The sequence below is a fragment of the Simochromis diagramma genome, unplaced genomic scaffold (genome assembly GCF_900408965.1).
Source record: "Simochromis diagramma unplaced genomic scaffold, fSimDia1.1 OVJJ01000535.1, whole genome shotgun sequence".
Lineage (NCBI taxonomy): Eukaryota > Metazoa > Chordata > Actinopteri > Cichliformes > Cichlidae > Simochromis > Simochromis diagramma.
The window spans coordinates 4771-18475 of NW_024387144.1; the positions used below are offsets into that span (position 1 = coordinate 4771).

Consider the following 13705-nt stretch of genomic DNA (forward strand, 5'->3'; position numbering starts at 1 on the left):
GTTAAGAGGCTTTTCATAAAGACTATATTATGTTACTAAAGCTTATTGTGTCCACTCACCATTTTCACATTGTTTATAATAAAGACAGTCTCTTAATTACTTCAAAACTTCATAGGAAAACATTTCAATGGGTTATACACATGTCAAGGACCCTTGCAGACCCCTTTGAAATAATGTGAAAGACTCGAAAACTAAAAGCATCTTCACTCAGTTTATAGCCGAAACAGTCTCCTACTGTGTGCCTGAAGGTCCAGGTTCATGACTGAAGACTGGAGGATAATCTCTGGACATGTCACTGTTCATGGACACAGAGCTGGATCCTGGAAACTGTGGTCTGTGTTTGTGTTGTTGATGTCTGTAAACACAAACAATGAATCCAGAACAGATTATTCTTCTACATGTGCCTGTTGTTGGGCATTCAGCTGCTTCTCTCTCTCTGTCAGATTTAGGAGACTGAAAAACTCAATTTTCTCTCTACTACTGTACTTTCTGTAGGGCAGGCTGTCACCAGGGTAATCGTTTTTAACTCACTTTCAGATCTTCATTTAATATTTCAGAGCTTTCCATTTAGATTTTTCTGTTATATAAGCAAATAATCTTTCCCTCATCAGTATTCAATCATCTTAACATCAGTTACCAGGATACGGAGTCACATCTTGTATTATGTTCCTTTATAAAATAAAATACAAAACTCAATGGAAAACAAATATCAGGAAGTCAAAAACATAATACAGACTGAAATACATAATACAGCGTCAGTGGTTGTTTGAGGAAAATCACTGGATATGAATGTCTTAGTGCTTTAAGAGCATTTTTCAGAAAAACTTTATTATGTTACTAAAGTTTATATAAAGTTTATAATCTCCTAATTTGTCACTGTTCATGGACATAGAGCTGGATCCTTGAAACTCTGCCATGTTCCCCTGCAAAACACTCATCTTTAGGCTTCCTGGGAGAGAAACAAAGAACTGTGACTGTGAGCACGGCGTTAAAATGTCAGTCTCACCATTAACCAAAGATATAGTTTCATCCATCATGTTTCGTTCTTTTTCATTCTATGGTGCAACAAACTCGAGTACAGAAATAGACCACAACAATTTCCAGATTTTTTGTTCCACCTTGAGAAACATTAATGTAATATCTTCCAGTAAGAAATAGTTTTGCTATTTTTCCGACAACCCATAAATGCTCAGTAACACTCACCTTTTTTTTTCACTCGTCTGGTTCTATAACTGTAGAAACTGAAATTATAGTACTTTGTTTTCTCCTCACCTCTCCACAGGAACTTGCATGACTACATTCCCAGTGTGCAAGAGAGATTTCTTTGCTTGAAAACAACAAATATGAATGTGAATTTATCTTAAATATAGACTAGACCTCCTACACACTGTCAATTAATATTTAATTCAATTCCCTTCTAGCATCTAATGACAACATTCATCTCAAGGCAATTTATATTGTAAGGTAAAGACCATACAATAATAAAGGAAAAAAAATAACAAAAAAAACCCTCAAAAATAACATCAAGACAAACTTATTTGAGCAAAGGAAGGTAGGAAGGAAACTCCAGCAGTATTAAGGCACATAGGATAGAACATTCCAGAATATTCCATGTGCTTAACAATTCCCCACCGTGTCAATGAAAGCAAAGCGAAAGCATGCCAGTAAAGAGTACTTGCCCAGTCTGTGCATTCTGTGACGTACCTTTGTGTAACCAGTAGACACACAGCCACGCTAAATTTAGCCACACAATGAACAAAGTAATGCAAACATGGAAAAGCTGATTCTGTGCACATCCAAGATCAGTGAGTTTTATGACTAAAGTGTAAGTGCAAATAGGCACCATCAGAAGGAAGTAGTGGAATTGACAGACACTGCACTGGTAGGGATAGTTTCAAAGCTTTATGGATGACAGATTCAGGTTTTCAAATGACAGCGAGCAAACACTTACATGCACAGCGGAGCAAAAAATGACATACAGTGTCCGTGTGGTGTGACAGTGTGTGGTATGTGAGAATACAAGAGAAAGATGCAGAGGTAGGAGGAGATTTAAAGAAAAAGTGAGCTCTTTTATTGAGCACATGAAGCTCAATAATCCAAATACAAGGGTGAAACACCAAACATTACAAAAAACAATGTGATGGTTTTAACTCTGACCGTTTAATGAAATGAAACCATTAATAGGAGCTGATACAGTACAAACATACAGTCACAGGAGCTCAGTGTCAGAGAAATAGACAGAGAGGTATTAAAAGTGAGGATAAATAACACAGTTTATCAAGACAGTGTTGTTCTCTGATAGCTGTGACAGTTTCAACATGTCTCCCAATTCTCCTCTGACTAGAGACAAACACATGAAACTGAAGATCACACTTGATGGGGGTTTTGTGTGTGTGCAGAGATACAGTACATTCTTTCTTATATGTATGAATGTATATATTATATTCTTTCTAATATGAGTGTTGGCTATAAAGTGGATAATGGAAGAGAGACCTTATGAAACAGAACATGTGATCCACATGTTTTTTTACTGAACCAAAAGCTGTTGAACTGCATTCCAGTCGTGCTAGGACATGTTCACTGAGTTCAGAGATTTTTATTTTCATTTTTAAATCCTGCCCATTCTGGTAGCTTTTGCAATCAGAATTGTGATCTGAATATGCTGTTGTGCCAAACACATTTTGCTTTTCAAAGATCAGCTCTATAAACTTTCTATAGGCTCCTCTAGATTTCTTTTACCTGTTCATTTCATCATTTCAATTTATTTTATTTCAGTTATCTGGTATGTGGTATAAAGTATGACAATGACTAAGGCAGGAGAGACAGAAGAGGGGATAGGGAGGCATAGGGGAAGATGTAATAAAAGAATAGAGTAAAAATATAAATGCACAATATATCACCAACTGTCACACCTGCAAGAAAAATAAACATACACCACCTGGATCACAAAAAGTCAGCAATGCATCTTCTTGTGCTGTGTTTCTGTGTGTGATAGAGAGTGTGTGTCTTTGCTGTTCTTACGGCCAAGACGGAGAACAAGGAGGTGGGAAATAGTAAGGAAGCTCCTGTGGGCCTGGGCTCGCGGAGGAGTGGCTGCCTCGGAGTTCATGGCTAAGAAGAGAGCCAATGGTGTGACGGATAAGGGCCGGTGCAGCTGTTAAAAGGAGGACGATGTGCCAGGTGAAGGGGGACGCCTTCACCTGAGCCTGCCAGTTGCCTCCCTGTCGGACGCCTCTAGAAACTCTGTTTGTTGCACACAGCCTGAGTGTGTAGTGACAAGTGCACTGGCTGTTTGCCTACACATTGTTCCAGCTTTGTCGTTTTATGTTTTGTGTTTGCCACTGTTAATAAAGTCCGAACCTCAGACACTGACCGAGGCAGTCTCTCGCGTTATCTCCTTTTGTCCCTGAGCTGGGCGGTAACAGCCGTGAGAATGTACTTGAGGGTAGGAAGCAAAGAGGCGATGGTTTGGTCTCTTTGATTGTAACTTCTTGATGTTTGCAGAATAGATAAAAAATAATATAGAATTCAACAAAAACCACACACACACTTTATGTTTAATAATGTACAGCACAGTTCAAGCTTGGAAATATTCTTGTGCTGTTCCAATGGGGAGCTGAGTTTTGCTATAATATCACATTATTATTTATATGTATAATGCATTGCTTAAAGTACACTACAAATCTTTTGTTTTGCCTTTTTTTTGTCACCATCAGCTTCAAACAGACCACCAATAACTGTAAGTCACTTTAGGTCCACTTCATGATTCACTGTGAAGAAGATGAGACTGAGAACACTTTATGATCTGTTCACATGATCATGAGCTCAGTTTTAACTATGCAAACCTGTGACTGTAGGAACTGTTGTTAGATAACGTCAGAAAATAATTACATCTCAGCTGTACCATGCAGGCAACATTAGTGCGCTCCAATAGCACATAGTACATAGTAGAGCGGTACAAACTCTAGCTCACCTAACAGTGGATTCATGGTTTTGTATCAACAGTGTAGATGTGTTGTAACTGCAAACATTTCTGTCACACACCATAACGTACGTTTACTTTCTTAGAAATGCAATTACAAATTACTTTGACACATTCAGCAATATAAGCACTGTGTATGAGCATAAATGTTGACAACAAGGTCGACCTCTTATTTAGAGACGACGAACGAACTGCAAAAGAAATTTCCCTCGTACAGTCTTGGTACTGGTAATTTTTCTCATACAGATGAGGCCTTATTTCTGTGCCCTTATTTAATTCCAGAGGTTTTTAAGGTTTATTTTTCCCTTGTTGACATGTAAAAGCCTATATGACATTTCTTTCATTTCACCGTCCATTAACTGCACAAAGAAGGCACCCTGTAACCCTTGTGGCGTCCTCGGGTCAAAATTGGTCCCTAGGTGAACGCCAAACAAGTATATGGGAATCCAGAGGACACAGAGTTCTTCATGAGTGGGCCAAGTGTCTTCTTTTTTTTGGAAATCAAAATATTGTCACCCTACCATATAGTGTGAAATGGAATTAAAAAATAAAAAAATAAAAACGCCCCCTACTGGTGAAACTAGAAGTTACAGCAAAGGAGCTGCAACTGTGAAACCTGCAGATTTCTAACAAATTACCACTTAGAGGTAGGGACAGGCTGCATTTTAGCCACATGCTGACTAGTTTCAGTCTTTCTGAAAATATGTGAAATGTGCTTTTTTATTTGTGTGTTTAGTTTTGTTTTGTTTTAATATAGGTGTTATGTGGGACAAACACATGTTGTTGTTCATATCTTTTGATCGACTTCTCTGTGAAGAGAGGTGACTGGCACCTTTAAGAAACCTTTGAGTCAATCACAATTAGGCACGAAGAAAACTCTGACTTTAACCATATGTATATGTTTTATCTAATTCTTGTGGAATTGGTCTGTCTTTCTATTGCAGTTTCAGTAAAAAACAACTGAAATTTGTCATCATTCCACAGGGTGGTGCTGCAACACAAAGCAATGCAGTAGTATCTGCCGCTTTTACAATAGTTCACAGACAGTGAAGCAGTTTTGCGTTCTTTACATGATTGTATATGTTGTTGTGTCATGAATAGCAAAAATCTGCAGAATCATTCTGGCTTTGGAATATTTAATTGAATTAAAAGATGAAGTAAAAATAGAGGTGGAGGATATGGGTGTGAAGGAGAAGGTGTGGAGGAGTCTCAGTGTGTCTACAAAGAGTGTGAGAAGGACAGAGCGGCAGCAGAGCAGTCCACATACATCGATTGACCCTCTGTCAGATTCTGAGTGACACAAAGGGGATGATGCTGGACTCTACACTGTGTGACAGTGGAGCTGTTCTCAGAGCAGCTCCTGATGTAGGAAATCCAGTATAAAGAGCAGCAGGGACTGCAGTCCTTTCAGAGCAGCTGTGTAGTGTAGCCAGCTTCCTTTTAGTCTTGGTCGAGTGAACACAAAAAGTTTAAGTTCAGAGTAGAGATATTTAACATCAAGTGAGTTTCCTCTGTTGATTTTGCTCAAGTCCACAGTTAAAATAATCTGCAGAGAGTCCTGAATGCCTCATTACCGCAAAAAAGATTTAGTGATGGATTTCCTTCTGTTCCACTGAATTCATTTTTCACCTTAAAATTCTACACACTATTGACAACGGGAGAAAAAATTCAAGCAAAAACATTCATGAAATTGTTGCACATGTATGTGTGTGTGTGTGTGTGTGTGTGTGTGTGTGTGTGTGTGTGTGTGTGTGTGTTCCTAAAATAAAACATGTATTCAAATATTGAAGTATTTACAGTTTTTACCATGACACTCAGAATTGAGCTCAGCTGCACCCTGTTTCTGGTGATCACCTGCCAGATGTTCCTACAACTTGGAGTCCACCTGTGGTAAATTCAGTTTATTAGAAATGGTATGATTTATTATGATTTGATAGGTTCCCATGTTTGACAGTGTATGTCACAGCACAAATCTAGCTACGAAGTAGTTGTAATTGTAGACAGGATTCCATTGATCCATTCTCTTCCACTTATCGTAATCAGCATTGCACAGGGTTGGGGGCTAGGGCCTATCCCAGCTGCATTGGGGCGAAAGGCAGGGTACACCCTGGCTACATCGCCAGTCTGTTGCATGGCTAACACAGACAACCATTCACACTTACATTCACACCAATAAACCGAACCCCACTAATTGCAAATCTTTTGACTGTGGGAGAAACACGCAAACTCCAGACAGAAGGGTCACATGACATGATAGACCTTCTGTAAGATAATAATGCTAACCACCCTGCTGCCCCAGGCTAACATGGCAAAATGTAGAACAACTTAAGTGGTGTGAATACTTTTTTTTTTACTGCACAATACTTCTTTAACCAAGTACCTGTATTTTCTCTTTGTTGCACGATTACAAAACTGGATTGCCACTTCAACATGACACAAACTTGATTGAACTGTAATATAACACAGCACTGAAAAACACACTGCTGGAGCTTTAAAGAACACCATAAACATGCAACATTAAAATTACTACAAAGTTCCATAGCAAAATAATAAAGTAGGACTGGCCAAGCAATGCCTGGCTTTTAGCTCCAAGACCAGCTAGAGAGCAGCCATAGTACTTCAAAAGCAACATTCAACTCAGGAGAGAGGCAAAAAATAAGTGATCAGTAGTGCAAATAACATAGTCCAGCACTTAATCCAAGGTTTAGTGACTCTTCAAGGCACAGTCCTTATTTCTAGGAATGCGAGTATGCCAGTATTGACACATCCACTGGAGTTATTAGAGTCATCCAGAAAGTAAAGGCAAACAGCAGTAGCTGAAGTGAAAATGACACTGGCACAGTCTGGGGTCAAAGTATTTCCCCTCTGTCTTGTAATCCATCCACTGAAGAGAATTTCAGTAGTTTCTCAAACGCGTATCAATAGGTCAAAGCTTGACACTGAAGTTAAGGCCACACTGTCTTTGTTCCTTCTGGAACAGATTCAGGAAGTCTGGGTAGAGTCAGTCTTTGACTTAAAGAATCCCTCTGCAGACGTCACTGCGTGTCTCGATCTGTTCAAAAGTAAAAGATTTGTCTTAAAATGATTGTTGCGTACTCTTCACTTCCTTAAAGGACACCAAAAGTTTTACTGTATTTTTATTCACACACTGATGGGGTGCATTTAAAACATCATCATTGAAAAGAACATTTTTGAGAACACCAAAAAGAAGGATTTAAACAGCTACAGTCAATGCAGATTGAATACTCACTAATACCAATAGAAGAAATTACCAATTAATGAAGAGAATGAAGTCTTTTGAGTTATATTCACCAAATAGTGAAGTCTTGCATAGATCCATCAAAGAAAACCAGTCTTCGAAAGCTTTGTGCAGAAAAAAAACATCCACACTAATGCAAGGTATCAATTATATATTAGACCTTGGAATGAAATTTATAATTAAAAAGAGTTATCCTAAAATTACTATGAAAGTGAAAATACATAAATTAATCCCACTAAAAGATCTGAGCAATACTCACCCCAGTACAGCATCTAAAGCAAAGTAGAGGTCAGCCTGTAGGAACACGGTGTGATAGGATCAAGAAAAGCTTGCAAGAAAATGAAATGTTAAACCTTTGTTATATGACAGCCTTGTTCAGAAAAGATGCAGAAAAAGAAGTAATACTAAACAAATAATATTAAAAAGGGCTATATACAAAGACACTAGCAGGATTTGCCTTTGAAATTAACTCACTTTTTGTGTTAAACTGTTACTGATCAGCCAGTGTCTCTCTATGTAACTTGTGGGAGGTGTGGGTCCAGTAAGAAGTGAGCAGCTTGCTATTATGAATGTGTTACAAATAACATTTCCAGCACATAACCATAGCCCTTGTGAAATGCATGCCAACAGGGATCTGAACGGGCTTGAATTTTGATGATCCCTAGGTTTTTAATGTGCAATTCAGCATTATTAGATTCTTAATGCTGTGAATAATGTTTAATGTGCACCATGTGCTCCTTAGTCTTTTGCTTTGTTTGCTCTGCAGAATCAGAATGAATGATAGTCACACTGATAAACAAAATTTAAAGAAATGTTTTTCGTTCCTCAGTTGTGGAGTTAACTGACCTTAAGGTCTCCAGTCTACAGTGTGGACTCTCCAGGTAATCACACAGTTGTTTCATTCCTGATTCCTGCAGGTTGTCTCCTATTAGATCCACATGTTTCAGATAGGGGGGGTTGGACTTCAGAGCCCGGACCAGAGCAGCACAGCTGATCTCTGACAAACTGCAATTCTCAAATCTGAATAAAGAATAGAACATGTAGAAAAAATAATTGGTAATGTAATCTGATGTTCTAAACTTAGTATTATTATGTCCTAATGAATTAGTTTTTTTGAACATAATACATGATTATCATCACGTCAGTCTCCTTCATTTATCATCCAGTTATCAGCATACCATCCAAACACCTATTCATCCCAAACACATTAATCGCATGTTGGATTAAATACTGTTTTTTATTATCAAATCAAATCAAATTTATTTATATATTACTTTAAAAACAACAACTGTTGACCAAAGTACTGTACAACTGAATAATCAGATAAAATTTAAAAAGAAAGTAAAGTCAAGGATAAGAAAATTATAAGAATAAAATAATGACAGCCTCAAACCGACTTGAAAGCCAAGAAGTAAAAATGGATCTTTAGGCGTGTTTTAAAAGTATCCGTGTTGGGGAGGTTGTGATATGTAATGGTAGTTTATTCCACAGTTTCAGAGCAGTCACAGAAAAAGCCCGATCTCCTCTGTGTTTTAATCTGACAAGTAGAAGCATTTGATTTGCAGATGGACCAAATGCTTCTAGAGACTTATTACACAAGCTTACAAAATCAAGTAAGCATCTAATTTACAGACTTTAGCAAATGGATTAATGCTAAGTGCAACAACTTGCAACATTCAGCAGCACAATCACCTCTCTAGACTGATTATAAATAACCAAACTCCAATTGGCTAGAATTGCTTTTGTGTTTTGTCCATAGTGAGAGAATTGTCAGCCACTCATAGCATTTTTTGACAAGATTCACAATAATTTCAAGACTCCTAGAACATAAAACTGGTAAATGGATCAAAAGAAAAAGAACACACAAAAATGTTCTCCATACTGGTTTTAAATTATGTTTTTTCCCATTGTGATAATTTTTTTTTAGCACAAATAAAAAATAATAACAAAACATACAGTTTGCACAGCCTAAAATGTCATAGAGAATCCATGCTTTAAGAACATTAAAATATATATGTGATATCAATGTTCACTTCATCAATCTGATTCTGAAAGTAGATTGAATAGATTGAATGAAGCATCCAAATTTGAGTTCTTCAACAAGTGCAAGGGTTGCGAAACTTTATCACTTCATTTACCCTGGGATTTTCTTTACTTAGTATCCATGCTGAATAGCCCTACTGTGCTTAAAAACACACTTCTCCTGTTTAGGAAGTTTACAATGTCATTAGCTATGTAACAGCACTCAACTCAGCAACCTGCAGGCTATTAGTCAGCTGCTCTAAACTCTGGTCTTTGTCTTACCCACATTGTCCCCTTCACATTTCCAGTTGTCCAACTTAGGACACCAACTGACCCAGGTTACTTACTGGTGCAATGTTGAGGTGAAGATTATTACATTGCTGTACCTTAGTGTAGGGTTTTCCATTATTATAAGTGCTTTTATAGTTTATAGTTATGGGTATAGTTTGAACTTTGTAGTTAAAACTATTGAAAGACCTTGAGAAATAACAACAGATTCAGTTAACTGACCTGAGTGTCTCCAGTCTGCAGTTTGGTTGCCCAAGACTAGCAAACAGTGTCTCTGCTGAATCCTCCAGGTTGATTGAACTCAGGTGCAGCTCTCTCAGATGGGAGGGGTTGGACATCAGAGCTGAGGTGAGAGTTTTACAGTGGTTCTCTGAGAGCCAAACATCATGAAGTCTGTGTTGACGTATGTGTTAGAACATATGTCATTATGAAAAAGTCACATTATGTTTACTTCATGCACTCGTCAAAAAACAACTGGACACTTTCTCTTCACATCAGTGTTTCCACTGATGTGTTTGTTTGACACAAAAAGTTAATTACCTCAATCTCTGTCAGACCCACAAATTTTTTATTTTGATTTAATGTGCAGACAAAGGGTTCCAGTCAGGCTTCCACGTGGTTATCCAGTGTAATGTGATCTAGCACCAACTCCTTAACCTTATGTGGTCAAGGTTTAACTGGATGTTTCTGACTACTTTTGATTTTTCCTTTTTGTTACCTTAAAAATGATTTAGCTTACTTTAAGTGGACACAGTTTTTTTCAACACAACCTCAGATGTCTGACCTTACAGACAGCTTTTTTTTTAATTTTTCCATTTTGAAATACAGTGTTAATATATTGGACCTAAAATCCCAAACAAAAAACAAAAAATCTGTGAGGTTAAAAAGTAAGTTTTTTAAATGGTGAAAACCAGAAACGTGTTTATTGAACTATTTCTAGACCTTGAAATGCAAAAATAAATCATGAAGTTCAAAAACCCATGTGCAAATTTAGAAAGGAAAGAAAGTATACATTACTATTTATATTAAAATTCAGGCAATTCTTTAAGTGTTTTTTTTTTTTTTGTACAAGTATTTACAAAACAGTCATATGTCACAGTTATTCTGTACCAACCCGCAACTGATATCTCATGTCTCTGATGAATCACTGGAACAGTGTAATAAGAATAACAAGTAGGTTTTAGTCAGAATAATTTAAGAACTAACCTACTAATGTACAGTGATTTATAATGTTATTCACATCTGGACTCACCGAGCCTTTCTGCAGTTCTTCACAGCTGCAATTAGTCTTTGCCGTCCCTCCTGTGATGTATTGTAGTTCACCAGGTCCAACTCATCCAAAACATCTGACACGAGAAACATATATGCCAGACCCGAGCACTGAATTCCAGAGAGTTCCTTCTTTGATTTGTTCTGTGACTTCAGGAAGTCTTGGATCTCCTGATGTACTGAGAGATCATTCATCTCCATTAGACAGTGGAAAATGTTGATAGTTCTGTTAGGACACTTGTCATGAGTTTTAATCTCCTTCAGGTTGTTGATGACTCTCTGGATGGTTTGTGGACTGCTCTTTGTCTGACCCAGCAAACCTCTTAAGAGTCTCTGGTTGGACTTCAAGGAGAGGCCATGAAGGAAGCGAATAAACAGTTCCAGGTGGCCGTTCTCTATTAGGAAGAATTTCTCCATGGCTCTTATCAGAAAATCTTCCAGAGATGAGATGTCCTCACTCAGGAAGTCCTGCAGCACCTCTGTCTTCCTGTTGGTGTAACAGTGGAACATGTAGACTGCAGCCAGAAACTCCTGAACACTCAGATGAACAAAGCAGTAAACTGGTTTCTGGAAGATCACAGACTCTCTTTTGAAGATCTCTGTACAAACTCCTGAGTACACCGAGGCCTCTGTGACATCCAGACCACACTGCTCCAAGTCTTCTTGGTAGAACAGGATGTTCTTTTTCTCCAGATGTTCAAATGCTAGCTGCCCCAACTTCAGAAGAGCCTCCCTGTCAGCACTGCTGAGCTCTATTCGTCTCATCTCTTTCCCCGCATGGTACTTGTGCTTTTTCTTTGTCTGAACCAGCAGGAAGTGTGAGTACATGTCAGTCAGGGTCTTGGGCAGCTCTTCTCTCTCCTCTGTAGTCAACATGTGCTCCAGAATTGTAGCAGTGATCCAGCAGAAGACTGGTATCCCACACATGATGTAAAGGCTCCTGGATGTTTTCAAGTGGGAGATAATTCTGCTGGAGAATGCTTCATCTCTGAATCTTCTCCTGAAGTACTCCTCCTTCTGAGAGTCAGTGAAGCCTCGCACTTCTGTCATCCTGTCAACACATTTAGGAGGAATCTGAATGGCTGCTGCGGGTCGGGAAGTTATCCAGATGAGAGCAGAGGGAAGCAGATTCCCCTCGATGAGATTTGTCAGCAGCTCACTGATGGTTGACTTCTGTGTGACATCAGACAAAAGCTTCCTTTTTTTGAAATCTAACAAAAGTCTGCTTTCATCGAGGCCATCAAAGATGAACAAAAGATTACATGTAGTGAGCTTCTCTGCTGTGACGCTCTGTAATGTTGGATAGAAATCATGGATCAGCTCCAGGAGACTGTACTGCTCATCTCTGACCAAGTTCAGCTCCCTGAATGAAAGCACAACCACCGCACTGATGTGTTGGTTTTCTAAGCTCTCTGCCCAGTCCAGAGTGAACTTCTGCACCAAGAAGGTTTTTCCAATGCCAGCAACACCATATGTCAGGACCACTCTGATGGGTCTCTGTTGGTCAGGAAAGGTTTTAAATATGTCCTGGCAGCTGATTGGTGTTTCACAGGGGATCTTCTTACAGGTGCTTTCCACCTGCCTCACCTCATGTTGGAAGCAAAATTCTTTATTCTGTCCCTCAGTGATGTAGAGCTCAGTGTAGATCCTGTGGAGGAGGGTTCCACTTCCTGATTTTTCAGGTCCTTCAGTTACACGTTCACATCTTCTCCTCAGAGTGACCTTTAGTGCATCAGAAACTTTCTGCAGACGCAGATCTGTTGACAGTGAGAAAAACAAGAAAAATAAAGAGCAAGAAAACTCTTTAATGTCTTAGCAAAACAATAGGAAGTCCAGTTTTCCAAAAATGAGTTCATTAGCAGAAAGATGTCAGGTCTTTCTTTGTACACAGCTTCTCTGACTGGCTGTCTGCAGATTACCTCTGATTCTGGATCGTTCTCCACACTGGGGACATGGGGAGTTTCTTGATGAATCCTTCAGGACTTCATGACACGAAGCACAGTAGGGCAGCAACTCTGCCCTCTTTCTCTCTCTGTGGACACCAAGAACCATTTATTCTGACCGAATAAAAGCAGTAAAGTAAAGAAATATCTAAGTTTATTAGTGGCACTGGCTTCCAGAAAAATCTTTATTTCTCTCACTGTACACCTAGTCTGTTTCCCTAAGTATGTTTAATTTCTTCTCATCTTTGAACTCCAGAAGGTTTGTTGTAGTTTATTGTGGAAATCACTTTTTTTTTTTTGCCAATTGCAGAAATAATATAAACGTTGAGGCAAATGTGAAAGTAATTAGTAAAAAAAAAGGCAAAAAAATAATTCTTTGTGGTGAGATCTGACCACCAACTCAGTTCTGGACAAATAGTATTTTACTTGATGTTTGAAGTACCTAGGACCATTCTTTTAAATCACTTTTGAATCTTTAGTTGATTTTCATTAGTTTTGATTTCTGTATAGTTTTATTCTATTATAAATTGAAGATATCTTTCCTTCGCCTGCATTCGCTAATCCTTACCCTTGCGGTAAAAAAAGGGCCCAAAAAAAAACCAATTTTCATTGGTTCTTTAAAACCTTTTTTTAACTTTTGGGCCCCAAAAACAACACAAGGCTCGGTTCTGCCCTACGTCGTAACCAAAGTTGCATATGCTAAATCAGGGTTCTTCAGTTGATGTTACAAACTCATTCACATGAAAGGTGTGGCCTGCAGGTAATGAGTATGAAGCGAAGACTAACCCTGTACAACAGTTCATAGGCAAATCACTATTAGGAGGTTGAAAAAATAACGACCGATATGAAAGCACACAACAAATTGCTTTTGTCAGTGGAAATTGAGCTGAAAAAAACAACTTTATATGAATATGTGAGCCTGGGCACAATTGCCATACAAAG

At 38.4% G+C, this 13705-nt stretch overlaps 1 protein-coding gene across 4 annotated transcripts; it reads right to left on the minus strand.

The window, feature by feature from the left end:
- Positions 1-4380: 4380 nt before the first annotated feature.
- On the minus strand, positions 4381-13330 carry LOC120743555 (NLR family CARD domain-containing protein 3-like). 4 transcript variants are annotated; one of them, XR_005698229.1, is made up of 7 exons: positions 12740-13329; positions 10804-12577; positions 9774-9944; positions 8088-8261; positions 7501-7535; positions 7255-7345; positions 4381-7034 (listed from the first exon to the last, which is right to left on the minus strand). XR_005698229.1 is itself a non-coding variant. In XM_040047215.1 (6 exons), exons 1-5 carry the CDS (start codon positions 12870-12872, stop codon positions 7514-7516), a joined length of 2274 nt encoding a protein of 757 aa, XP_039903149.1. In that variant the 5' UTR covers positions 12873-13330; the 3' UTR covers positions 4381-7034; positions 7501-7513. The 4 variants fall into 4 exon arrangements, 2 of the variants coding, with proteins under 2 accessions (XP_039903149.1, XP_039903148.1); XR_005698228.1 differs by having other exon boundaries at positions 4382-7034; positions 7295-7345; XM_040047215.1 differs by lacking the exon at positions 7255-7345 and having other exon boundaries at positions 12740-13330.
- Positions 13331-13705: the final 375 nt, after the last annotated feature.